At 44.3% G+C, this 26691-nt stretch overlaps 2 protein-coding genes and 1 long non-coding RNA gene across 6 annotated transcripts in view; 1 reads left to right on the forward strand and 2 right to left on the reverse strand.

Annotated features, from left to right (window-relative positions):
• foxo3b (forkhead box O3b) overlaps positions 1-7410 on the reverse strand; it is a 27227-nt gene extending 19817 nt beyond the window's left edge. The window contains exons 1-2 of the mRNA XM_088361617.1: positions 7195-7410; positions 6431-7110 (exon numbers count right to left, since the gene is read on the reverse strand). Coding sequence (XP_088217743.1) covers positions 6431-6973 — 543 coding nt within the window. The 5' untranslated portion in view covers positions 6974-7110; positions 7195-7410. The remainder of the gene's footprint in view (positions 1-6430; positions 7111-7194) is intronic.
• LOC148381957 (uncharacterized) lies at positions 3663-19887 on the forward strand. 2 transcript variants are annotated; one of them, XR_015854337.1, is made up of 7 exons: positions 3670-3776; positions 3920-4075; positions 11027-11093; positions 12214-12314; positions 12422-12974; positions 16467-16719; positions 17495-19887. It is a non-coding gene; the product is annotated as an uncharacterized LOC148381957 (long non-coding RNA). The 2 variants fall into 2 exon arrangements; XR_015854338.1 differs by lacking the exon at positions 3920-4075 and having other exon boundaries at positions 3663-3776.
• afg1lb (AFG1 like ATPase b) lies at positions 9453-26419 on the reverse strand. Of its 3 annotated transcripts, none has more exons than XM_088361622.1 (14): positions 26256-26419; positions 26034-26168; positions 25272-25567; positions 23139-23193; positions 22932-23033; positions 22573-22700; positions 19897-19996; positions 18053-18111; positions 12212-12294; positions 11315-11385; positions 11015-11115; positions 10051-10191; positions 9856-9963; positions 9453-9762 (listed from the first exon to the last, which is right to left on the reverse strand). In XM_088361622.1, exons 2-14 carry the CDS (start codon positions 26146-26148, stop codon positions 9619-9621), a joined length of 1503 nt encoding a protein of 500 aa, XP_088217748.1. In that variant the 5' UTR covers positions 26149-26168; positions 26256-26419; the 3' UTR covers positions 9453-9618. The 3 variants fall into 3 exon arrangements, with proteins under 3 accessions (XP_088217748.1, XP_088217749.1, XP_088217747.1); XM_088361623.1 differs by having other exon boundaries at positions 9453-9765; positions 10096-10191; positions 26256-26415; XM_088361621.1 differs by having other exon boundaries at positions 9453-9765; positions 26256-26413.
• Between the last annotated feature and the right edge of the window lie 272 nt (positions 26420-26691).

Below are 26691 nucleotides of genomic sequence, written 5' to 3' on the forward strand. Positions count from 1 at the left end.
CGGTTATGGCCCACGGCTGTAGCGTCTATGCTTTAAGTCTTTGCAGCAAATGCATCACTCTCCTGTTGAATTCAACTGAGAAGGTTTGCGGGCGACTGATCTTCTCCGCCGTTTCTCTTGGGGTCACCGGGACACCAGTCGAAGCGTGACCTTTCCATTTCGTCGAGTAAGGCGCGCCTCGGGATCAGATTTCACCCACCCGGCAGTCTGCACTGGTTTGCGAGAAGATTCAGTCGGACGTCTTTTAGCAGTCAAACAAAGCGTTCAGATCGTCAGCGAAAGGTCTCGTCACTTATCGCACTGTCAGCAACCAGGCGAGGTCATACTTATTAGATTGACCTATATCGACTGCCTTGCATATTGTCTCCTCTTTCTTATCAACCCCCACTGCCGCCCCTCTACCCTAACACACACACACACACAGACACACACACATACACACACACACACACACACACACACACACACACACACACACACACACACACACACACACACACACACACACACACACTCTTCCATAAAAGCCAGGTGTGCAAACAAAGGTTTGCATAGGCATCATAAACCATAACTATTAAGATGAGAGGGAAAATGAAATGGAAGGCCGGTATTAGTTTTAACTATCTCTAATGTTGAAATATTTTAAATGTGCAACACTTTGAGCAACCCTGTTGCAACAAGTTTTGCATTCTACCATGATGGCAACTAATTATCCTACACCCAAAAGAAACAACAAACACCATTCCCCTGTTTTAATGACGCGTGGAGGATGCGGAACATTTGAAGCAATCGTGTCTACAGCGAGAGCTGTTGTAGTTCATAATAACGGTGGCATGCATTGTGCGGACATGTTGACCTAGCCGAAATAGGTAAAAATCCACAATCCAAATGTACCATTTTTTGTTCTTGTCATCTACTTGGAAAAAAAAAATAATTAAGCGCCTCTCCTCAAGTAGATGTTAATATGTGGACCATGTAGCTAAAATATGCAGAGTGGGGCTGTATGAAGACAAACACACACACCCACACACAGCTGGATTAGCTCAATTTAGCAGGCCACCAAATCACTTCATCCTGGTTTAATTTGTTGCCATCAATCTGGACTAGAAGCATAACAGAGAAGGAATGCACACCTAGATTGAAGCCCCCCCTCCATCGTTTCCCCTCCCACCCCCATCCTGACACGGAAAGCTTGGTCGTAGTCGATTAATTGTTAATCAGGACGAGCGTCTTTACCGACTCAGTGATGCCACGTTGCCTCGGCTGAGTAATTGAACGAGACGGGCTCCGAAGAAAAACAAATTAAAGTTTTAAAGCCAAGCTGGCACTTTTACATTGTCCATCTAAACTGCAAACAAAAATTCTGAAACTTAATATCTCAAATCAAGGCAAAATAGGTTCTTTTCTTTGTCTGCCATCATATTTCTTCTTACCAGGCAAAGAGTATTTTTTTCCAATACTCAAGTTTTATGATTTGTTATTAAGATTTTATGAATGCATATGGATAACTTTGTCTTAAAATAAGAAAAAAAAAGACATTATTCAATAATTTTGTAAGTACAAAATTGGTACAAGTGATCCTGCCAGGATAAAACCTTGAGCCAAGTTAAGGTTTGCATGAAAGCATTTACAGGGGCGTTTTGTGTTGACAGAATTACAGACGATTTATGGGTGTCATCTGTGTAATTGCTGCTTTTCTACAACTTGTATTTGTTTTGTACAACGACATACAGAGAGCGTCGTCGGCATAACGTGAATTTCCAGTTGGGCCGGTATTTGGCAGTCATGTTTTGTCTCTTTTGATGATTTTAAAGGAGGGTTGGGGATAAAAAAGCTTCATTTCCAGTCAGTTCTCTTCGACAGGAAGCTTATAGGAAGTTTGCATTTACTGTAAAACTGAACATAAAACAAAGAGACTTAAACATTGTGTATTTCAAACAATACAAGTGTAGGAACAGCCTGCTAGCTTAATGCAAATGTTTAATGGGAAAACATCATTGTGACGCTAACAGTTAGCATCATTAGTCAGTGTTAAAACCCTTGAAGTGCCAAATATTTGAACACTAATGGTAAAGCAACACATGTGGACAGAAAGTATAAACAATAGACAAACGTATATCCCTAAAAAAATAATGTGATAAAGTCTTAAAAGTCACTATAGTTCATTGCACGCTGTTCTATCCTTAAAACCGCAAATGTCATAACCGACATAAAACTTCGAACCCGCTGTAATGTGAGCTTACTCTGCCACGCACCAGCGGTTTACATCACTCGTATGGAATTGGTTCGGCACGCATGGAACCCGGGCTGACCACTAATACTCGAAATAGAACCGTGCAGTACCGCCGAACAAGAGTCGATAGCAAGTCCAGAAGTGTTTTGCAACAAGTTGCTTGTCTGCGTCGTACTTTTTTATCTTGCAAGTTCAGCTCTGCAATTACCAGAACGAAACATTACGTTCTCGCATCAACAGTGGAATAGAAATCCAAACTGCTGAGCTGCTCGTTTGGAGCGGGAGAGGTCTGCTTTGACAGCAAGTTCCGCTAAAAAACTCACGACTCAACAGGCCTTGAGATGCTTTTCGCCTTTAATTTACACAAAACTAAGCAGCCAATACAATTTGGAGGGCACACCTGTGCGAATCAAATCTTAATTTCCTTGCATTAGAACTCCAAATGGGTTTGAAGGGCAGCAAGCAAGCTTAGCTACTTGTTTGTTTTGCCGACGCCACATTTTTTTATTCAGACAAACGAGGACGCTAGCTGGAAAATAATGAGGGACGGAGGTCCAAAGCGAGACAGATGCAGCAAAAAAGAAAATAACACTCGCCTTTAGCCAAGAACAGCTCTTAAAAATTAATACGGCATTCTAAATTCCTCCTGAGCGCGTTGAATAATTGAGAGGCGCCTTTGAACAGAGAACGGGTCGTGCCGGCAGGGCGGGGGCGGCGCCATCTACGGCCGAGTCGCTTTCTTTCCTTTTACCGTTTCGTTCCAATTAAAAGAAGCCCGTGATCATTTTTCAACATTCTCTGGCTGAACTTGAGCCAGAAGACTCGACAGCGCAAAGGAAAGTTCAAAAGGAATTTGAAATGAAAGCACCGGCTGGTCGGCCTTTGTCGACGCTAATTCTTGTGTTAGCGTTTGTCGGTTACTCAGCCACGTGCGTGAAGTGTTGCTTCACTACAATATTGATCGTTTTGCTTTGTTGACCAAATGAACGGCTGACAGCAGCAATATCGATATTTTGTCCCATTTCTGCTTTGCCTTGTCGTGTAAAGTCATTGCCACGGGCCAAAAACAAGGAAATTCATGATAACCGCATATGAATGCATGATGAAATTCCTAATACAAGGGCGAGCTTCTTTCACCGAACCAACCGTGCCCATTGATTGGAAACGGAACCAGAACAGAGCCTCGAGGCCGGCTGGGCTGGCTGACACTTTTCAGACGTTGCGAGGGGTGCCTGGAGCTGGCGGGTTCCCTAACCCCCCCTCACACACCCACCCACCCACCAAGCACTCCATTGGGAATCACAGCCAGAGGGCACTTGTATTACACCATTTTGGGAGCAAAGCTTGTTAATTTCCCTTGACTCGGCCCCTCCCCGCCCGGCCCCTCCCCTTTGCATTCTTACATCGGGTGGCTTCCTTCCTTTCATTCCCTGCCTAAATATTTTGTTGTCGTGATCAAGTCGAAATAAACAAATAAATACGAGGTCATCTGTCAGATGATTTAGCGCCGCCGCAGAAAATGAATGAATAATTCACAAATACGGTAAGATCTTGTTGGCCTTTAAAAAAATGCTTTACATTCACTCCCGTTTGTTAAGTGGAATTGCTTTTTGAATTTTTACGCTATTGTGGGCCACTTTATTATTTCCTCACCTCGCAACTTGACGCTCGGTGTGCAACAACCAGAAGCCCCTTCTGAGCCCGAACATGAGCGGACAAGCGCCGCATACGTCTGTGCATGTCTGCCCATGCGGGGGCGCGGTATGCAAAGGTTAAAAACACGCCGAGCAGGCTCAGCTGTTATCGGCGATGGAGCAGCGCGACTCGTCCCTCTTAATGCAGGTGCGTAGGGGCCGTCAGAGCCTCGTAAAGTTAAATTAGTGAAAAGTAAAGACGTGCGTGTGTACGTGTTTGCGCGCGGAGTGTCGCTGTGACATAACTTTGCAGCTGCTGGGAAGAGGCGGCCAGTTACAGCGGGGGTTAAGTAACACCAGAGCACAAAGTTCACTGCAGCCAGGAATACTTTTCCTCACACACACATGCTTACATAAAAATACACATGGATTCACCTAATCTTCTGATTTAAGACACACACACACACACACACATACAAGCGCATTTACAAGTACAAGTACTATTTTGGGGGGCAGTGCCACCTCCGTTAATGCCTGACACATCTCTGAGCACACATTTCAGCAGCTCCAGAGTTCTGGCTGCCCCTCTTGGCTTGAAATCCACTTTGGGGTGTGGGGGGTGAAAAACACAGACGAGTATTCACTCAGCGATACTAAGTACCAATACCAATAGTATTTGTACAATGACACACCTGAAGATTCACCGATGTGTCAAAGCGCCAGAGTGTAGCGCCAACTAGTGGCGAGGAGGACAGGCTGACTGTTCCAAGTGATCAGATATTTCCTTGACTGACTTCCACGCATCTTGACCTAGTTCTGCCGAGCTTAATGCTTCACTGACAAGAGATATAAAGTGACGTAAGTGGGAACCTGGGAGAGAAACCCAGAGGGATTACTGGGATTTGCTCAACAAATCTTCTCAACAAAAGGTGCCCTGCCCGCGTGAAACTGCGAGTTCTTCGACCTGACTGTACCCGGCAAAACTTTTAAGAGTGAGATGGCCGGGGGGTGAGTGCCAACTTTGATTAGTAAGTGAGGTACACACATGATTGCATTTTCCAAATGGATTTTAGGTGGTAAAAATGGCTGCTGTGTGTGTATCCCGCTTTAGATGATGTGTTAATGTTTTGGTAGCAGTGGGGGGTTCTGTTTAGAGGACTAAAAAAAGACTGCCAAGATTTATGGACAGATCAGGCGTGAGACCACTCCACCCTCCCATTCGGGCCCTCATGCCCGAAATTCCAGGAGTAACTGCCCCCCTGCATGGTGAAAGCTAACCCGGCCTTGATATCCACGCACAAACAAACTTTTTGCCAGATAGCATAGAAAAACTTGAGAAGCCTTTATCGGAATGGTCACGGGTGTGGAACTTATTTCAGGTATCAGTTCAGATTTTTAAATTTAGGTCATACTGAATTTTGTGGATCAGTGTTTTGGGGGTCAACAGACCCCTGGAAATGTACACGGGGGCTTACGAGCTATATAACTGAAAACCTGTAAGTCAAGCTAGCATTGTATCGTTATTCATTTGCTGTCAGAATTGTCAGTAGCTCCTCCCCTGGCCTGCTGCACCTTCTTGGCACAGCCCACATCTTAGCTCGGCCCCTCCCCCATCCTTTCCTGATCATTGCCTTTCAAAGCACTCCCCTCAAAAGGTCCACCTCAAATCCCAACAGCGTACTTGTTATGTAATCATTCCCCCTCGTGGCTGCGGCAACCTTGCTTACCTGACCCAACACACTGGCGGTTCCTTGCCAGGAGTTGACATAACAAATAGCTAACAAGCATGTGTTGCTTTAATCATATTTTGTTGTGGCATCTGGTTCGACTGTCAAAGCAAAGGACTTCATTTCATCTCTAGTCTGACACGTTTACATTCTATCTTTACCATAACTAATGGATTAACGACAATGGCTGTTGGGAGGTACACAAACTAGGCTAGTGTGTTTCCAGATCAACCGGTTACAACGGCTCTCTGTGTCTGTCTTTCCGAGGACGACTGTCATGCACATGGCTCGCAACGGGAGAAACAATGGAGCGCTGCATTAACGTCACCAACGGCCGTATCATTAGGCACAGCTACTCCGTGTCATTTCGACTGAACGCTTTTTATGTTATGCGCCCGAGTGAGTGGCGTGTCGAATATTCTGGTAGTAAACATTACTTCTGCTACACTTCCAACCACATGAATAGATTAAATTGATAACGATCTTCCCACATTGTTTATTGAATTAATACATTTGATTCAAAGACCTAATGATTTTAAATTGAACCATTTCATTCAGTGGGATTATATATAGTATATAAACGTGTGCATGTGCATGCTTGTGTAATTTACCGCAAGTAAAAAAAGATGAATGAAATGCATTTTTGATCTTGAATTTGACAGTTGAAAACAACTAGTGTTCTAAATACATTCCGCCGCCCCCCTCCTAAAAAAAGTGTGCAGGGGTCTCGGGTGCGTGTTGACAAGCCACATGCTTTTTTGTTTTTGTTTTGATGGAGGAAGGAGGGGGACCGGGCTGACCGAGTTGTGCGTGTGCGCGTTGGAGAATCTTCTTACCTTCCATCCAGCCGAGCTGTTGCTGTCTCCTTTGTCCTTAAAGTAAGGGATGGATCTGACCATCCAATCGTAGATCTGGGACAATGTCAGCCTCTTGTCCGGCGCACTCTCGATAGCTTTGGTGATGAGGTCGGCGTACGACAGGTTCCCCCAGGCGTTGCGGCGAGATGAAGCCTTCCTGGGGGTTTGTTGGACGGCCAGACCGCCCGGGGTGAGCGCTCCGGAGGCGGTGGGCGGAGAGTGCGCCGAGAGCGGCGAGCCGCCGCTGTCCTGGCCGGGCGAAGACACCGCGCCGTCAGCTAGTGGGCTGCCGCTGCTCTGGTCGTCCGTCACCGCGCCGGAGCCGCTGCCGACGATGGTCCCATGCTGGTGATGCGCGCCCTCCTCGTCGTCGTCCTCCTCCTCCGGGATGATATCGTGCGCGTCCGGCTTGGTGGTGCTCGAGTCCGGCCGGGGCAGAGGCCAGGTGCATGAGCGCGGCCGCTGCTGGGGCTCGAAGTCCGGGTCGATGGCCACGGCGTCGGGGAGCGCGGGCTCGGCCATTATGTCCGCCTTTACTTTTCGACTTTACGAGCGACGATACCGAGAGCTGTCAAAGTCGCGTCCCATCAATGCGCGCTCCCGTTCTTTGTTACTATTCCACTGTAGGCTCGCGCGCACTGGTTGTCTTTTTTCAACGTCTGTGGAAGGAACACAATTGAACGATAATCGTGAATCGCACGCCAAAAAACACTCAAGTTTCAAACCAGAACCGAAAGAATTACCTCGAGTATCTCGAGAAAGCAAGACTTTAAAACATCCTGGAAAGTCGCGCGCATGCCATCGCCTTCTCCTTCCTCCCAAGACTGCCTGCCACCTCACTCCGGCTTACTACTCTACTGTATCTCGATGTGCTCTCTTCGACACGCGTGCAACGCACACACACGCGCGCGCATATTACGCAGACAGCGTGCGAGGCGATCAAGGTCCAGCCCCCCTTGTAGATCCTGTTCCTGCATGGTTGCGCCTTTTAAAGAGACACTGCAGTAGCAGGACACGTCTGAACATGTCAGTGCAGACAGACTGCAATCATCGAGTCAAAGTTTGCATCCAAATTGGGATTAAAAGTAATGGAACTACCAGGAACAGTTGTTTACCTCGGCATTGACTAGTGGTTTTTCATTTGGTGCTTAGGCTTTGAGAATTGGGCTTCAAAAAAGTTTCAGCAAATTGAGTTCATACAAATACATTTTTAGTTGGAATATAAATTTGAAATAAAACCAATATGAATTTTTTATTTGCTAGAATAAAATTAATTTGCATTATAACATTTTACTGTATAGTGCATTAACACATGTGCACACAAATCATTTTAATAAAGTGATTTTTAACAAATCAGCACTTTAAAATAACCACATATCTTAGCCTTTAAGTCTGCTATCTTAATGCTCGTTTATATGTTAACCGCAGCGCCCAAACTCTGAGCATAAATAGTGCTCAGTCATATTCTTTATCCTCTACAAAGAATAGCTGACATTAGTGCCATACTGATGAGCTGAGAGGAGTTGCGATATCTAAATCAACAGTGTATCTGTGAACTATACGAAATCAATACTGTTTGTCGTAAGTCTATTGCTATCGCTACTTGAACAAATAATATCACTCTATTTCACTCCAAGTGTACCTTTAACCACCTGTCAATCACTCTGTCAGGGCAGCACTGAAACTCAGCCCCTTCCCTGCCCACCTCCCTTCCAGCTTGGTCCACCTGGCCCAAGGATGACGTCATCTCCTTGAGTAGCCAGCGAGAGAGAGACCGAGCAAATGAGTTGTCGCTCCTCCTCCTCTTGTCCTTCTCACTCTTGACGTGACCAATACAAGCGGTCCTCTTTGTCTGCCCGTCTTGCACGGTGCACGTCCACTCGTGTAGGAATGCGCGCTCACGAGGGAGAGACCACGATAAGGTGCCTACCTTGGCAGCCGAAATGAGATTTAGCGAGATGGCATTGCAGAATCATTGTCATAGTAAATGACTTTAAAATGCCTTGTTTTTTACATGCAGTGGAGTGAATTTAGATTTAAATTAGTGGTCAAATAAAATCATGCCCCACCCATAATTACCTGAATGGCACTAAACATTATATCATGTTTTAGATTCTGACCCCCACCACCACCACCACCGTTAAGACTATAATGATGAAGACAAGATTGTAAGAACATAAGCTTACTGGCTTGTCATTATGCAACTTGACATATAACATGACCCCAAGGTGAAAGTGGGTGACCCTGTCACTAAGGTGAAGCGGGTTTATCTGTGCCAGTCGTTGTTTGTGTCTGGCTTGTCAACTAACACATTGTATTACAATGTGCATATACATTTTTTTAAATATGTTTTTGTATGCGTGGGTGCGCAGGGGCTTTGCATACTCTACTACTGCATGGTCAAAATCCATTTAAAGTTGGTAAGGCGTGATACTGTTCACTAGTCATTTATCCAGGACAACGCATTTAACGGGAGCAGATTTCTCTTTGTTGTGCGTTGGCCAAGGTAGCAGAAGGCTGGTCCAGGCTGGAATGGTGCATGAAGATGACCTCATCTTTGAAGAGGGAGAAGCTCATCCCTTGTAGCAACTGGTGGCCTTCTGCTACCATCTACTGGCGAAAAAAGGGACGTTCACAAACAAATACATTTTGAACACCCGCCCTCTGTATCATTGCTTGGGAAATAAGGAATGTTCAGATTTGCTACACTTGCTGAAAACGCCTCCAAGAAGGCACCAAAATGGTTAGTTGAGCTCTAAGGGGTCACCGTTATGAGATCGATGAAAATGGACAAGAGAAATGACTACAAACACCGGAGCATGTTCCTATTTTGTCCGCAAGAGGGCAGCCGCTAACTACTATGCACGTTCCATTGCGACGTTTACAGTACTTGTACGTTCCCGGCTCAGTAAATTATGATATAAGTTATTTACCCCCTTGAATAAAAAACAAAGTTCCAACCTGAATTTAAAACGTAATGTCTTAAACAAATGAACCCATGTAGAATCATGAAACACTTTATTGCATCCATCCATACTTTCATTTTCAGTTAACTCTTAGCCTTTCAATATTTTCAACAACAATGCATAATTTCTATCCCGTAATTCCTATTTTGTATTCTGCTTTTTCCATATGAAATATACACATCAGGTAGCCACGAGTGAAAATTATGTGTTGAGGTGTTTCTTCGTTTGTCTGCGATCTCCCTCCATCCAGTACGTGTCGGTCTGCATCTCCGTGAGCCTGGAAACAGTTCTTTGAAAGGCAAACGTTTCCTCCTCAGCTGTGAAAAGACTCAGTCGCTCTGCCACCTTCTGAACATAGACAAGATGTACAGCTATGGTCAGGACCAACAATAAGAGCGCTTCTACCGGACGTGTCCAAGGGGGTGATGGCAACCGTACCTCCTTCAGGCCCAAGTCATCCAGAAGCTGTTGGTCCCGCTCATCATCTCCTCCGGTTTGAACAAACAGCTCATCTAACGGAGCCGCAGCTTGAATCACGACTCTCACCTGTGGGAGTCAGATACAGTCCGATTATTTTTTTCTTTCCCTGCAATCATGAAAAATGCAGCATGAAAAGTGACATGGCCAGAATAACTTATGGTCGTAGAAGTTGTCGACAAGGGTGGTGAAACGTCTAACTTGGTCCTTGATGCGCAGCGTTAGCACAGGAATGCGACGGATGAACACCGTGTCAAAGAGCCGCGCCATCTCCAAGTAGTCGCTTGCACCAAGAGACTGGGGGGGGGGAACGTGTGTTGTGTAAGCATTTGTGGCTAAATCATTTTTCAAAACTAAAAAAGTTCACAATCAATCCAATGCATTTAAAAATGACCCATTACGCAACATACTACGTTCAATTGAAAAAGACACTTTATTCTTATATCTTTTCAATCTACTTTGCCATTGGGGAAAAAAAAAAGGACGCCAGACTTCTATCAAGAGTGAATGACAAACACACAACGCAGACAAAACGGCGTCCAACTATTCAGCGGCACATCAATAGACTTGCTTTTTGACATTGAGCGGAAAATTGGCCGGCGACGGAGAGAAAAGTCTGGCACAATACGTATGAAAGAAAGCACATGCGGTGTTAAGGAGGTATGCTTTATGTGAGCAGTTGTCATGGGTTGTGAGTGGATTTTATCAATAAGAGGGGACCTCGCTGTGTGTTGCCCGCCAGGTAAAAAGGGAAATTTGCCTCTTACTTTTCGTTTGTTCTCTCAAAGTGACTATTCCGTAAAAGCCCGAGTCTAGAAATCCCATTGCCTCCGTTTGAATAAAAGCCAGCATAAAATTACACTTTGTATACTTAAAAAAAATACATAGAATGAAATCTCAATCTACTACATTGCCTTGAACACAAATGGTGCAGCGGCACATGTAGACAAGTAATAAAGTACAGTCCACCCCCGCTATTCACATAAGATAGGGTGAAAATCTGTGGATATTTCAATTGCATTGAAAAAAAATATGTAAATTATTATGTTGGATGTTATATTCTTTACAATTTTAATCTGGGTACACTATATATGGATATGAGGTCAATAACATTACTTACTCTGCCGCACAGCTCATGGAAAGTGCAGTCTGCAACGGAGCCGCAGGTCTTCTCCAGCGTCACTTCCCTGCCCAGCACGGTGAGCACCTTTGGACCAGTAACTATGGAAACACACCTCACCATGTCAGCCGTTTCATTAATACGATCATTTTTGATACCCATATCAAAAAAAAAAAAGTTTTACATTTCACTCTTTTAATTGAAAAGAACTGTTTTATGTTACGGCAATCGAAGCTGCTGTTCAAAAGTACACTCATAATGCACTTTAATTTAGGAAAACCAAAATTATATCCTCCTTACAGCTAGTTTGTGTCAAAGCCAGCTCGTCAAACATGGCATTCAATGTAGCGTCCGCGCCAGGTTCTCTTGTCCTACTCACACACACACATGCACACACGGGGCAATAAAGAGCTAATGGAATATGAAATTAATAATACTGAAGTGGCAACATCAAACATAAGCAGCGAAGAGCACAGTGGCACAGGAGGCTACTTAGCTTTTTAGTCTGTGAGTAGAAAAAAAAGAATGTTCAACACTAAACAAGCAGTAGCCAGTGAATGCACATCAAAATGAGGTGTGCGTGCATGTGTGTGTGTGCGCGCGCGCATTATTAAATGGTGAGTGATGCACTCTATTTACATATAGTGAAAAGAGGAGAGCGCTTGAGAGCGTGTGTGTTCATAACAGAGAAAATTAGCTTTTAATGCTCAGCCATTTTGTCACATTCTATTGACTCCACTTTGGCTCTCGGGATGATGGAGACTTCATCAACCTCAATTCTTCCTCATTTGCTGTCACTTGCTGCTCTCGATGCTTTGCATATAAAAAGTCCACACACACTTGTTCGAATGAGAACTAGAGCAATCATTTTAATATGTAAATAGCATGTACACCGCAATAGAAAAAAAAACATTGCACAAGTGTGCACACCCTATAACTGAGGGTGTGGCTGTGTTCAGATTTTAACAGTCACGCATTTAGGGATTTAATTGAATTAATTCGGTTGGGTGTTTTTTTGTTTTGTTTTGGGTTTGTCTGAGAAATAATTGATTTTGGTTTCATTTTCGTACATCATGAAACCCTAATATTTGAACAGAGGTGTGCCGACTTTTTATATCCACTGTACAATGACTTATCGTAAAGGGCAAGAAAAAAAATGCATAGAAATAATAATAACAATGAGCATTTGGATCTTACAGGAAGTAGAGTTTCCCTGTTCCAGTCCTGCGCAGCCTCCTGTAGTCCAAACCAGAGTCGAGGCAGATAGTGTGGCAGTGCTCCTGCACACATGAAAAAAATGGTATGTAATTATTTAAAAAATGAATTTTATTTTATTTATTTACTTATTAATTTTCAAACCAGATCCCAAAATGTTTCTTTTTGGGTTTTTTTGTCTTTTTTTGTCAGGAGTGGCGGAATCCCCCCAACAACCCCAAAATATAATTGTTGTCATCCTCAACACAACAAGCATAGAATGAATTCAACAATCGATCAGAATACGCCCGCTGCTATTCAGAGTGCTGGACCTGCAGTTACGCAGTTCAAACTTCCCCATGCGGTTGCACAATGTCAACACGGGATTATGTTAGAGAGGACAGCGCAAACCGTAATCATCATTTCAGCTATTCTTTTGCTGAGAAAAGATGAGAATTACGCATCGGTCCCATCAATGCCATCGAGGCGGACCGGCCGAGCATTCAAAGATGAAATCAGCGGATTTCTGCCACTGCCCTCCTTAAGCCGGCAGATAATTAGCAATCATCATAAAGCAAGAGGACGGAAATACTCCATTCTTCTCCGCTGTCAACTTTTGGATCGGCGCGTCCGCTCGGAGCCAGTTTGACGGAATCGGGCATAATAACAACCTGACAGAGTGGCCCTCCCCCTCGCACAAAAGGGACATGTCATTTCATCAACCTGCCGTGACCCTGCCGGTGGCAAAACAGCGGCGGGGGGAAAGGTAGGACCACCGTCACAATCGCAATATTCAAATGAGTGCTTTTGTCTTCCGTCTCGGAGACGCGAAAATAACGGCGAGGGAAGAACGAGGGGCCGGTAACACAATCAGCGGTGATGATTCCATAGGTTATTTATAATCTGATGAGGCGGAGGCCGAGCGGGTCATTACTTGATTAGCCATCTCGAGGGCTTTGTCACATCCTCCAAGATTTCATCCGCCCACACGTCTCCTTGCCGCGGCCAAACACCGCCGCGTCATCTTACTTGCATTTGACGATAAACAATAGCGACGAGTAACTTTCAGCAAGTTCTCGAGAGAATATTTTGAATTATATTTTTGTTAACTTCTGTGCTTGTAATTCTATTTTTTTTTTTTCAAAGCGTCTCCCTAACATTTCTTGGTACCAAATTGCTAATTCAACAAATTATTATGTTTTTTGTTGTTGTTTTTTTTGGTCCCTTCAACAGATTCTGAAGGCCCAAAGCCAAATTATGAGAATTGACAGACTGAAAGAAAGTCATCCAAACACATGTACCGCCTCACACAGTCATTGTCCTGACTGTCCACCACAGACGTTTACAATTTTTTTTTTGAGTGGCTTTTTATTTTGGGTGACTACATCTCCTCCCCTCTGTGCTTGCTCCTTCTATATCCGCCGTATCTTTTCTCCATCTTTTACTCCTCCAAAAGTTGCTTTTGAGTCTTTGAAAGAGTGCTGTGCCATTGAGCGGTAACAAAAGCCAAGGATAGCTGACTATTGGGCCCTGATGAGGTCCACTCCCTCATTACCCAGCAGCAGAAAACATTTGATGCTTCTCTTTTTTTTTTTTTCCTTCGAATTGACCAGGCCTCAAAGAAATGTGGGGTGGGAAGGCTGAAAAAGAGACGAGGGAGTGCGAGAGGCTGAGGTGGTGGGGGCTCGGGAGGGGAAGGGAGGGGGCGAGGCTGTCGCTCATTCAAGCATGTGTGTCTTACAGCCTTGTGTGCAGGCATGGAAAGAAAAGAGGGAAGGCAGGGATAGAGAGGTCGAGAGAGAGAAAGCTTAAAACACTGCCTTTATGCTGGCAAGTTCTGGACGACTCTTGTGACATCAAAGTGTTTTCACTAACTACTGCAGTGTGTGAGAGTGAGTAGGAGGGCGGAGGGGGGGTGGTATCTAGTGATTTTATTCATTCTTACGTGGTCGGGGGGGATGAGGGGGGGCTTTGTGACAATGTGAACACCCTAATTACACCTAATGATCTATTCCCTTAAAAAGTGACCGCCTTGGGCCAGCGGCGGTTTGTTCCACGGGGTCGTTCTCACAACCTCCTCCTGCCTCTGGCTGCCCCTCTTGGGGAAACATCTTTGGAGGCCTACAGGCCCCACCTTTAGGAATCAGACCCCCACCCTCAAACGGCTTTCGCATAGCAGCAAGGCCCAAAAGCAAACCACAAAAAAAACGGTAAATAAAAGGCTACATGTAACGCCTGCACCTGGCCAGTAGGGGCACACTTGATATGCGGATGTTTTTTTTTTCATGGAGTGCTTTAATTTCTTCATACAATAATTCTCATAGAATAGAGAGAGGGAAAAAGATGGCAAGCAAGGTAACCAAATCAATTAAGAACAAGTCGATTACTGTCCTCACACTCCAAGAGGAGGACGATTGATTCATCGCCATCCATTCTTTACCACTCATTTTCGACCCTGATAAGAAAGCCTGGCAGAAGTACGCCGAGTGCCACTGCCCCGCCATTCAACCAACCAATGTCAGTCATCCAAAACTATCGACGATTATTTGATTTGAACCGGCGGGCGGCTGCCTCGTCACAGGCGGTCTCTCGATCCAAGGTTTTCGGCTGGAGGACCGTAACCCTCTGCTTTTCTTCCTTTTGAGATTATTTCTCTATTTGCAGATTGCACAGTACACAGCCGGGCATTAACAATGAAATCATAACAAAAATAGAGGTAAAAGGATTTTCTATATAAAAATAGAAGAGGTTAAAAACAACGGGAAGCACAGAGATACTTAAAAGTAGCTTCAGGGTTGTCATCCCCCCCACACACACACACACACAAACCACCACATCACAACCCCAAAACAGACACACACATACAAAGCATCGTGTGCTCGAAAATACCGAGGCCTGACCTTGAGGGAGTAACAGCAGCGAGCAGAACAGGATAGTGACAGAATAAAGAGCGGGATAAAAGGTTAGCGCGAGGATGGGCAATGAAAAGTGGAGTGGAGAGGAAGGACAGTTTGGGAGCGGGTCTGTCCGTCTTAGTTACATTACTGGCAGGGTCCATTAATAAAAAGCCCTTAAACCCTCCAACTCTGAGCTTTCCCTAGGCTACAAAGGACGAGAGGACCAAACAACCGAATGAGATGAGATGAGGATGAGAAACATAATGTAGAAATGATTGCACAACTGAAAAATACACAGTAGCTCGAAGTCAAACAATTTGGAGTTCAACCAAGTGCGCAGCCAGCAATGACACCAAATCTTACACCATTAAATTTGTTCTTTAAGCTTTGCAACTCAACTTAAATGTTTGAGAAATGATTTCCCCCCCAAAAAAACAACTCAGTTAATAGGTTGAACAACTGTGCACACCCTCCCAACCAGGAGTCTTCAGAATTCCTAATCATTTAAAGCAGTGGTCCCCAACCTTTTCTGCGCCACGGACCGGTTACGTGTCAGAAATATTTCCGCGGACTGGTCTTTATATGAATAAATAATAAATTTATATAAATAAATAATAAATTTATAATAAATATATAAATACAATGAAATAAAATTATACGACTGGCATAAAAACAAATATAAACCACATAAAAATAAAACTCACCATTACGTTGAATTAGTGGGAGCATTGAGCTTGTTTCTCAGAAACGAGCCGGTCCCATCGAGGTGCAATCGGAGACAATGACACCCAAAGTGGTTAAGATTTGTCTTTTAATGCAGGATGCTTGCGCTCCACGTGCTGAAGCAGTTTTGAAGGCTTCATTGCCTCGTTAGCTAGCCTGTCACCACATATGCAGAGTGCACTTGGCGTGTCAGAGTCACCTGTGGTGATAAATCCATATTTTAAGTAGGACTCCAGAAGTGTTCTTTTAAATGCAGCTTTCCTTTTTTAAGAAGTCGTAGCCTCTTCTTCAGTCTCCTCATTGGGCTTTTTTCCCTTTCCGAAGAAGCTTTCCAAACATCTCTGTTTCTTGCTCATTTTTGCTTGCCTCGCGGGCTCGACTGGGGTGACATGTCACGTGACCAAGACGAGCCTTTTGACCTGAATTAACCTGTGTCAAGAGACACAGATGCACCGACGGATGTAATTGGGAGAGAATCGCCAAATTTTTTGTATTTTTTAAAATAAATTCTTACTCATTTTTGCTAGCTTTGCGGGCTCGACTGGGGAAACATGTCACGTGACCGGGACGAGCGTCTTGACCTGAATGAATTGATCGTCGATAAAAATATATATATATATATTTTTTTTTCTGTGCAGCTTGGCGGCCCAGTACCAAATGACCCACAGACCGGTACCGGTCCGCGGCCTGGCTGTTGGAGACCACTGATTTAAAGCGTCTTTGATTAACCCCAAATGAAGTTTGGATGTTTGAGTAGGCTTTCCCTGACATTTGTTTTTGCTGTCTTGCAGGAGGAAGCCCTGCACATTTTTTTCTGCCTTTGAGAAGGCCCCAGTTCCAGAAAAAAAAAAGTACCAAAGCATGAAACCAAGCCATCAACCTTCACTGCAGGTATGGTCTTCTTTTGGTGATTAGAAGTGTTGTGTTTGCACCAAGGTTGTTATAGTTAGTTATAAAAAAAATTCTAAAAGGTACAAAAGTGTGTTTGTGTGGTGGGGGAAAAAGTAAATAATTAAAAAAATAATTGTACTGTGAATAATTTAAAGTATAAAATAATTTATCCTGTAATTATTGCATGATTTGTTTTCTATTGCCAAAACTTAAAAACTACTACTAATTTGTCGAATGTGTTATGAGCTGATGATTTTTCTGGATAAATCAGAAAAATCATCAACAGAGTAAATAAATATTTTAGCATGAGCTTGGTACCAATTAATTCACTTTGCACCATGGGCTCATTTATTTTGAAATTTGACAACAAATAGCAAATCCTTAAGGATTGTGTTCAACTTTCGAGATTTCAAAAGAGGAGAGGAAACAAGTAGTGGAAGAAAAGGGGGTTCCATCTAATCAGGAGTCAATAGTTAAATAAAGACGTCAACCCAAGCGGACAGAAGTTCTGGATTAACCTCTTTTACTTCAGCCCAGGTGACAGGGTGGAAATGTCACTGGCTATTTCTAAAAAAAAAAAAAAAAAAAAAAAAAAAAACTTTAAACACCATCATTCACCCTCTCGCCGCCTATTGAAACACAATCATACAAGAGCGAGTCGCATCGAGGAGGAGGGGCCACGGACGAGTTTTAATTCAATCCATTGAGGGTCAACTAGTTAGCGGGGTGACCCAGCAAAAAAAAAAAAAAAACACGCTTTAACTCCCCACCGCAGACCGCCATGGAGGAAGACGTGAACCTGGCGAAAAAGGCCCCGACCCCGAAAACCAGATGGCCTCACAAAAGGAAACATGGAAGTCTGAAAGACGGGAGGTAGTGCGACAACAGCCATTCAGGACCATGAGGAGGGAGGATTAAAGGGGGCAAGGGTGACACTTTGCCTGAGGAGCATGTGGATTTGGTGCAGTCAGTTGGCGTCGCCATGGTTACGCTTCAGAACCGCCAGCCCTAATCAGGTTGGCTTTCTCACCTTGAGTCAAAGTCAGCGACAGAGCTAGCGAAGGGTGAGATAATGGCCCCAGCAAAATGGCCGCATCTTTAGCATCTCTGCTAGTCACTCAGCTTGTCCTCGTATTACCTGCCCCCCCCAACTCTCACAATTTCTGGGCGAATCTTTCAGCCCCTTTCTGATCAAAGACAGCTTTGTGACAGTGCGAGAGACGTCGGGAAAAGCATCAAACCGTGAAAGAGCAACTCGCAGGCAGCACATGTGTGTGCATGCGTGTTATGAATATATTAACAACACAAGAGCAGGATGTGACTTTGTCTCTACCTTCAGCACGTCGATGAAAGGTAGAAAGGTGTCCCTCTGAAGTCCGTTTTTGTACAGATCTGAAAGAGGAGGGGAGGGCCTGTATTAGAGGTGCTGTTTAGCCTCCTAATAATGTCATTCCCCTGCCACAGATTGGCACATAAAGTGGCTATTGATGAACTGAAGGATGAGGTTGGGGAGGTACAACAAAAGAGCCCAGACCGGGGTGGGGGAGAGAGAAAAATGGATTTCTCTACCGGCAGAGCGGCGGCAACATAAAATTCATTACATTCCCAAACAATGGTGGCGAGAGAAAGGACTGTCGCCTTTTCAGGGCGGACAATATCCACAGCGGCTCGCTGAATAGGGGTTTCAATTAGCTCGGCTGAAACAAATTACATCTGAAGTAGCATCCCTGATAGACAGATAAAACAGGTCGGGATTGACACACAAATCCGGGACAAAGGCGACGGCGGCGAATATGTGCGAGCGCCGGCACACAAACAGACGAGGCTTAAGCCCTCCAGCTGCCAACGCAATGCAACTGGTCGTTGTTGATGTTTGGGCGTTAACGCCGTACAAAAGGAGCGGGCTCGGAGCAACTTGTGTACTGTGATGGACTGCGTCTGCATCATTAAAAAGCCTCATTAGCGAACGCTTGTTTACTTTCTAGAATGTTGCTGTCGCAAAGTAGAAGCTCATAAAGTACAAGTCAAATGCGTGATGCAACTACAAATCTTGAATGAGGAATGATGGTATTATATTTCAATTCACCTCTTGGGTTGAGTCGCCCCTTATTTTTTTCGAAACACTTTATCCTTAATAGCAACTTTAGAATTTTAATTCAAAGCGCAAACGAGGGGCAGCGTTCTGATGGGTTTCCACACCAAAGACGCAATTTATGCTGCCACTGCTTTTATGAGTTTCCATTAGTGTATATTTAAAAAAAGAAAACACACACACACAAACAAATCTTCTTTTATGCAGTCTCACTCGAAGCTATCACCAAATGCACGGAGGGGGCTTTTGATAGCACCATCTCCACATCAATAAAGACGTCAAATGTATGCCTTTCATGTCCGGTTTTCTCTGTCTGCCGTCATGTATCCCATTAACGGCGCAATTAATACCAAGTAGGCGCTCTATTAAGTTTCCGCCGTTTGCTCGCTTTGTTCTTAATAGCGTGTAAAAATCAGAGATGTGGCGTCCATGACGTCTTGTTCCATTCAAAACGTCCTCATGGGGAAGGGTTTTGATATTATTGAGTGCCTTGACAACAAGCTTAATGATAAATGTAGCCGGCTCGGCGTGACAAGTATTCCTAAGTATTCTGGAAGTGAGAACTTGAATATGAATTTTTTTTTTTTTCATTTTAACGCCCCAGATTTTTATACAAAAAAAAATAATGAATAAAGTAATAAATAAATATAAATAAATAATAAAAATGTGGAAATGATTAAAAAAAATAGATCAAATTTATAAACACTCCAGCAGACTTGTGACTTTTTTTTTTTATGTACAGAGATTCTTTCTCCAGGCTGTTAGGGCCCTGAACTCGCTACCCCCTTCTGCGTAGCGTGCGGCACTGTTGCGCTATTTTCGGGAATGTCTGCTGTACGCGCACTTGCTCCTTTTTTTTCTGCTCCTCTTATTTATTTATCTATTGTTGTGTTATTTATTCATTATTTATTCAGCACGCTTTTGTTGTACTTGTTTACTTGTTTGTCTGTTGTGAGCCATGTCTTGTCACCGTGGGATAGGGGGGAACGAAATTTCGGTTTCTTTGTGTGTCTTTGGCATGTGGAGAAATTGACAATAAAGCTGACTTTGACTTTGAAAAAAAAAAAAAAAAAAAAGATTCGTACCACCAGGCGCTCTATTGGAGGTCGCCACCACCACCACCCCGGTCTTGAACAACGCCTGGAAAATCTGCCTCAGGATCACAGCATCAGCGATGTCCGTCACCTAACACCGTAAAAAGTAGGAAAGATCACATATTGATTGATATTTGGGTCAAAGCGAGTCAGCCGCACTCCACGTTGATTGGTGTCATTCAGGTGTGCTCATACAGAGCTTTATTTTTTTTTTGGTCCGGCCACGGTCAACGCAATTCTGCTTACACATGCACTTGTAATGACTGCAATGATGAGGACAAGGCGTCAGCCACAAAGTAATCAATCGAGAGAAGGCAGCAGAATAGAAGCGTGTATCAAGTTGTGTGTCACAGACGTTACGTGACGTCACCATTCAATTACCCGCTGCCATTTTTCCTTACACGTCATCGCAAGCGTAAACAAAGGTCGATGACAACGGCAAAAGAAGGCCGTCAGTGAGTTGCCGGCTATTATATGAAGGGTTCTGATCTTTCAATCAACAATGCAGGGCTCTCACTTTTGTTCTTAACCCTCTCGTCTCTATTCGGAACCCACGTGTGTAGAGAAACCTCTTTACGGCCGTCATGCGTGATAATCAAAGTGGCGTCGATATAACCCGTCTGATTGAGGAGGTCAGCGCGTGAAATAATTCGACGGAGAAATGAACGCTCTGATCCTTTTGCAGTTTAAACGTTGTAGCTCCACAGACAAAAGTTTGCAGTTTGAAGTCAAGTTTTGGAATCAGTCTAATGTCTGTGCATGGTGAATAAAAGTCCCGCCCTCTCCACTTTCCTCCCTTTGACGGGCACTTGTAGTGGGCTCACCCGCAACATATGTCCCCTTTCATAACCTGGAGAGTCTTCTGCTTTTTGTGTATTAGCCCCACTGCCCTTGCCAATACTTGATTAGCATGCATGTTAAAGCCTTGATTTGGCTAAGGAGAGGTGCCCGGGGCCATCAAATTAGCGTATGTGATTGTGTGCGCTCATAATGAGAATCAACAGAAAGCCAAGGCCCGGCGCAGCGTGTCTCTCTAAAAGACGCCCCTCCACCCGTTTCCTCCGACCGCAGGATTTTATTTTCATTTGAAAAGACTCATTTAAAAATGACCTTTTATACAACCGCGATTTGTTTATTCATGTGTGCTCAGCGCGGGCTTAGTACATGGGGGGGGGGGGGTATTGATTACTGAATGTCTCGGGGGATTGGGGGGGTGATACCCAGATAATGATAAAAGTGAAAGTGCCTGATGTTGCACTTGTGGAAGACAAAAAAATAAATAATGGCGCAATCTCCCGATGGACCGATAGCAAATATTGAAATGAGCATCCAATTACTCAAGCGGGCTGGCGCGTTTACAGCGAGGCACACGGGTGCCCCATTAAAACTCTTTTGATGTTACACCTCTTTATGTACACAACCTACGAGCAATTTCTAAAGGGGGAGACAATGATGCACAATCATTTTCTTCACACTCCTCTTCTCTTTCCCATCTCGGACGTCTCAATGGCCAGTATTCATTAGGGGGAGCTGCGGAAAGGCGGGAGCGGAGGGAGGTTGGGGTGGGGGTGGGCTACAAATTACTGATAATGGCACGGCCCTAATGAAGAGAATGGAGAAATGTCATTAGCATTTAAGAGGATAAGATCCATCTGACCCGCCGCTGCTGCCGCCAGTCGCTTTCTAGCTCCACTCACTTAAAGAAGCTGCAGAGTGCGACTGATACCCAATGCAGCCCATTTGCATGGCTGAGTGGAAGAGGATGCTGATTGGTATACACCCCCCCTTCAGCTTCACTTCTCTCCGTCTACGCCACCTCCGACGCTCTCCAACCTTGAAACCTCTTCTTTCATGCATCGCAAAAACAATGCGCGCATGTTCATTCAAGCTGCATGGCGACGGGTGAAAAAAAAAGAAGAAAAAAATCAATGAGCAGCGGGCGCAAAAACAGCGGCGCGGTTTGAAAAGACGGGACGAGAGCATGAAAGGCAACCTAAGCTCTTGATCAGCGCACGTGCACACCGGCAGTGATTAGAAAGCGCAAGCACACCTACTGTCACCTCTGACCTGCGGCCTTTAGCGGTAATGATATCAGAGAAAAGATGCGCTTTGTGCCGCTAACAGCTGGCTTTGTAAAGACACAGGCGCACTCATCCTGTAAGGCACAGGTGTCAAACGCAAGGCCCACAAAAGCTTGCCTCTTTTTTTTTCCCCTCGACCTATGTTCAAAACTAGCCATAAAATGTCAATAACCAAATACAGGGACAATTATTACGTCAGATACAGGAGAAGACATGTAGCTGCCTTGGGCTCGAGTCTGGAAACAAACTCATAAACCAGAATTGCGGTATGGCTCGCAATGAGACAAAGTTTTAATAAAAACGCAGAGAGGACAAGTCTACTTATTCAGGTAATGTGTACAATCATAAAGTCGTGAAGTAGCACTGCTTGAAATTCTACGATTGTACCACTAGGTGTCCCCAGTCCTGCTTTTGCTGCCGGTTTGTCTTTTACAGCCCCTACAGTTGAAGTTACAGTTTTAGAGAGGAGTGGAAAAACAACTTTTTAACTTTTTGTCAATAACAAAATGAAATGATTATATAGTATATATTTTTTATATTTAAAAAAAAAAAGATTATTCTTACTCCATCAGTAACAGTCACTCACCTGAAACTCATCAAAACACAGGAGGCAGGTTTCATGGGCGATCTCCGTAGCAACCGGCGATATGGGGTCATAGGTGAACATGTTGCCTAGCGTTCGACTCGGCAGGCTTTGTTTTTCCCGGTGGATCCCTGTTTTTTTTTTAAACAGCACACACAAACAGTCTTTAAAAACACACCTGCGCCAGTGACTGCGCAAAGCAGTAATTTCACCTGCGCGCGCATAATGGTGGACACTTAGCGGCGGAGCATTGAGACAAACACGGAGATAAGTATAGCATAGAGTGTTTGAAAGGTTGGGACATCTTCAGGAAGTCAAAGCTTGGGTTGTTGTAATGAAGCAGTGGGTGGGGGGGCACTAACTTTGGTGGATTTCCAGCATGAAGCCGTTGAAGTGGACTCGCCTCTTGCGGCTGTTTTGCACCCCGCAGAAAAACAAATCCATCAACATGGTCTTCCCTGTGCCTATTTTTTTTGGGGGGGGGGGACATGACAGAACAGACTATTTGCATTGCAAAAGCTAATTTCATAACTGCTATCGATATTACACCAATTCTGTAATGTTCTCACCAACATCTCCATAAATGTAGAAACCTTTAGGTGGAGGAGGTGGAGCATCTTCTTTCTATATGTTGGGAAACCAGTGAAAGATTAAGATTACATGATACATACTTAAGAATATTCATACCCTAAAGCTGTGCATGCATGAACTCATTAATAAAATGGCAAGGGGGGATGTAGCTTCCAACCCGCATGTAAACTTTGCTCTCCCTGCCGCTGTATAACCCCGCAGCGCCCATTTAATAAACAAAGTATTGTGAGGCATTAAGCCACCACTACAGTTTGAGGTTTCACATTCTCCAGACTAGCCCACTGCAGGGGAGGAAGACAAAGGGGATCTAATCAACAAGACAAGCCGGGGTTCCCACGAAAGAAAAGCATCATCACAGGAACAATGGGCGGATTTGTCAGACAAAACGGAGAGGACTGAATGAGGCTCCATACGAGATGGACTGGACTTGTCTGTGTGCAGCCTGTTTAGCGCTGCTAATTGTGATACGGTACTGTTGCATTGAGGTGCCGCTGGAAGTCATTGTGCTGCCTGCCTCCTATCATCAAAAGGGCCCTGCTTCAAAAAAAAAAGAGGAAAAAAAAAAAAAAAGAACGGCTTCTATGAGACCAAGCTGCGCATACTGAGTAAAGCCAAATATGTCGAAAAGAAGGCCGGGAGCTATTTAAATGCAAGTGCGGGACGTTAATTCTTACTGTGTGTAAACAAATAGGATATGATAAAAGTTGACCGATGTTTGTTTAGTCAATTTATTCCATATTCTAATTTAATAATCTTATACATATAATAATTTCCATATTCTAAAAATCTGTTGACCGAGAATTTAAGTAGCCAAGACACAGATGCGAACACAGAAGTTCCATTTAGACGCAATTCGACTTTTTCGGAGGCTCTGCTGTGTTACTGTCGGTAACCAGGCAACATTACATTGCTTGGGCATGAGTGAGCTCTGAGCTCTTGAGTTTTAATTTAGTGACTATTTCATGGCGACAGCACTGGGTTGTCCAGCGCACAAGAAGCACTTGACTCTATTAAATGTAGACAATGGTTGATCAAAAAACGAAATGAAAAACAAACTTGTTACCTATCCTTTTCCTAGTCACTCATTCGCTCACAACAGTGTCGGTGACTTCTCCGTGACTTCCCAACGTGCCCACTGGCATGGTAGACTACTAGTGAGTTGTGGCTGGAAGCCATTCCATCATGGCAGAGTGGAGACAGACAAGGCCGACCCTCAGATGGGCTGTCTGGCGGCACGCCATGGCCTCGTCTCACCTCCCACATGTGGGAAAGGTTTTCATATGGTTTTCATTGCCACTTTGCACCTTTGTGAATCATCCTAAGAACTGTCAAAAGTGATCCAGTAGCTACGTCGTTAAACGATACAGGTCTGACTTGTGGTTGGCTCTCCCGAGACAATAGCCCATTGTTAGTCGACCATCCGCAAATACATGGCACATTGGGTCAATATGAAGTCAAGTGTACTCTCCTCACAGACTTGGTCAGTTAGTGAGAACAATGGCAGCAAACAGAAAAGACACCAAAACGCGGACGGTGTTTATGGCCTGATTCAAACAGAAATAATTGTCCAGTCAGCGCGTGTGAGAGTGAACGACAATAAGAGGTAAAAAAACAAGGTGCATGGGAGGGGCGCAAAAAGTATTTGTCAGAGTCCCAAATCAAAAGGAAAAAGGACAAGAATGGCCCAGATAATGGGGATCCCCCCTCCTCTCTCATTACTGCATGGTGATGGTGAGAGAGTGAGAGGGGTGCCGGGACGAGCCCAGCGGGAGGTCCCTTCCCAAATCTCAGCACTAACCTCACGTGTCTGTGCCAGCTAAAAATCCCAGCGCCCAACAGTAGACAGTCATCTCCCCTGACCTAAAAACAACAACAATCGGTGACATTACGCCACTCTAAAACGCTTCCCAGACCCCCCCTACCCTCCCTTTGACCTACGCCCCACCGCCGCAATTGCTGATCGAGCTGGACTACAGTATGTTTGAATGCAAAGTCCATATGTCACATGTAAGTGGGGCTCTGTAGTTGATATTATAATTTACTGGATATAATGTGTAACTTAACCAATGCATCGTAAATGATCATCTATCATAAGAGCTCATCTCATTTACTTTTCCAGCAGATGCTCCACTTGTTATAATGCAGGGCTCGGTCCTTTTCGGAAGTCTATTGCAGTTGGAGTTTAATGTCAGGGGAGGTGGGTTCAAGTAGGAAGTGTTACTGTAATTTTGCAGGGTCTGTTGTAGGCTAGCCAGCCGCTGGAGAACACTCCTTTGCAAAGCATCTTCTCTCAAAGAGCCACACTGGACCAAGCGGTCGTACTCGGTGACAGTGTCACCAGAATCAATAGTGGGAGATTCTGAGGAGATTGACGTGGAAGAACAGCACTTCCTCGAGCTTGTGTAACCTTGGGAAAGAACAGAAACATACAAGATTGACTAGATAAAATAATAATTATTAGTTTATTCGTCAGGATTATGAGTAAACTCCAAAGATCAGAGCGCGTAAGGTTTAGAATACTGATAGGAGCACAGGGCGCGTTCGGAAAAATTTACTCTTACGCCCGTGTAGTACTCTGATTGGGTGTGTTCGGAGGGGCAGAGTACGCCCCACTTTCAATTAATTTCCTAACACAGCCAGCACTGAGCTGGCGCTCCGTGTCCCCAGTCCGGAGCGCCTGCTGCATGCACAAGAACTCCGGTTTTGGTGCAATCTGATTTAACCGAACGACTGCAATGCACTTAGTTACCGAACGGTCGGAGGAAACGAATGTGCACTCGGTGACTATTTCCCAACGCGTACAACAACAGGCACTAAGGTTAAACAGGCAATAGATGTCGGAACGTATCGTAAAGATACGTCGATCGAAATACCTTGAATTGTCTTACTGACGACCTGACAACAGGTGATTCTCAAAGCCGGAACGTAGCGAAAAGGTACCAAAGTCACCAAGCATCTTACAGCAATGGGAAACAAGTAGGCTGCCATGATGGTTCAAAGTGTTGAACCTTTATCGACACATGGACAAAAACAGGGTCTATCAGCGCAATTTGTCTTACTTATCCTACCAATATTTAAGTATGACCAATATTTACTTATTAATTTCTGCTATTGACACATCCCTTGACAGGTGAATATGGTTTCTGGATGTCATATATTTTTTTAAATTGACAAATTGTTGTCATTGCGTTCTTGGTATCTGTACTACATAATGACTAACACGATTTATGGTGGAGTGTATTTACGTTTGTTGTATGGCAATTAATTAGCGGGATGTAAACAAAACAGGCTACAGTCGGGCAGCAGTCAGCTGAAGCTCAGCTGATAGGAGTCAGTGTGTGTTTGTAAAATTCAAGCTGTCAAAGTAATAGATAAGTCAGCTCCGGAAACGAGGGTAGGGAGGGAAACGTCGAATTGTGTTATTCCAGGTAGACTTTGACGCATTTTAGACTTTTAAATATTCAGATGTTATGGAAGTCCTTTGTTTTTACCTTTTGGTTTTTCAAACATTTATCTTAAGCACACCTAAAA

The sequence above is a fragment of the Syngnathus floridae genome, chromosome 19 (genome assembly GCF_059516105.1).
Source record: "Syngnathus floridae isolate MCC-2025c chromosome 19, RoL_Sflo_1.0, whole genome shotgun sequence".
Lineage (NCBI taxonomy): Eukaryota > Metazoa > Chordata > Actinopteri > Syngnathiformes > Syngnathidae > Syngnathus > Syngnathus floridae.

What these genes read in the sequence shown, in the direction of transcription:
- afg1lb (XM_088361621.1), bottom strand. Translation starts at nt 26,148, where the DNA reads ATGGCAGCCTACTTGTTTCCCATTGCTGTAAGATGCTTGGTGACTTTG. An exon ending in CGTCAGTAAGACAATTCAAG is followed by an intron (nt 25,568 to 26,033) that starts GTATTTCGATCG and finishes TTCTTTCCCAAG; the next exon opens with GTTACACAAGCTCGAGGAAG. An exon ending in ACAGGGAAACTCTACTTCCT is followed by an intron (nt 11,386 to 12,211) that starts GTAAGATCCAAA and finishes GTGTGTGAGTAG; the next exon opens with GACAAGAGAACCTGGCGCGG.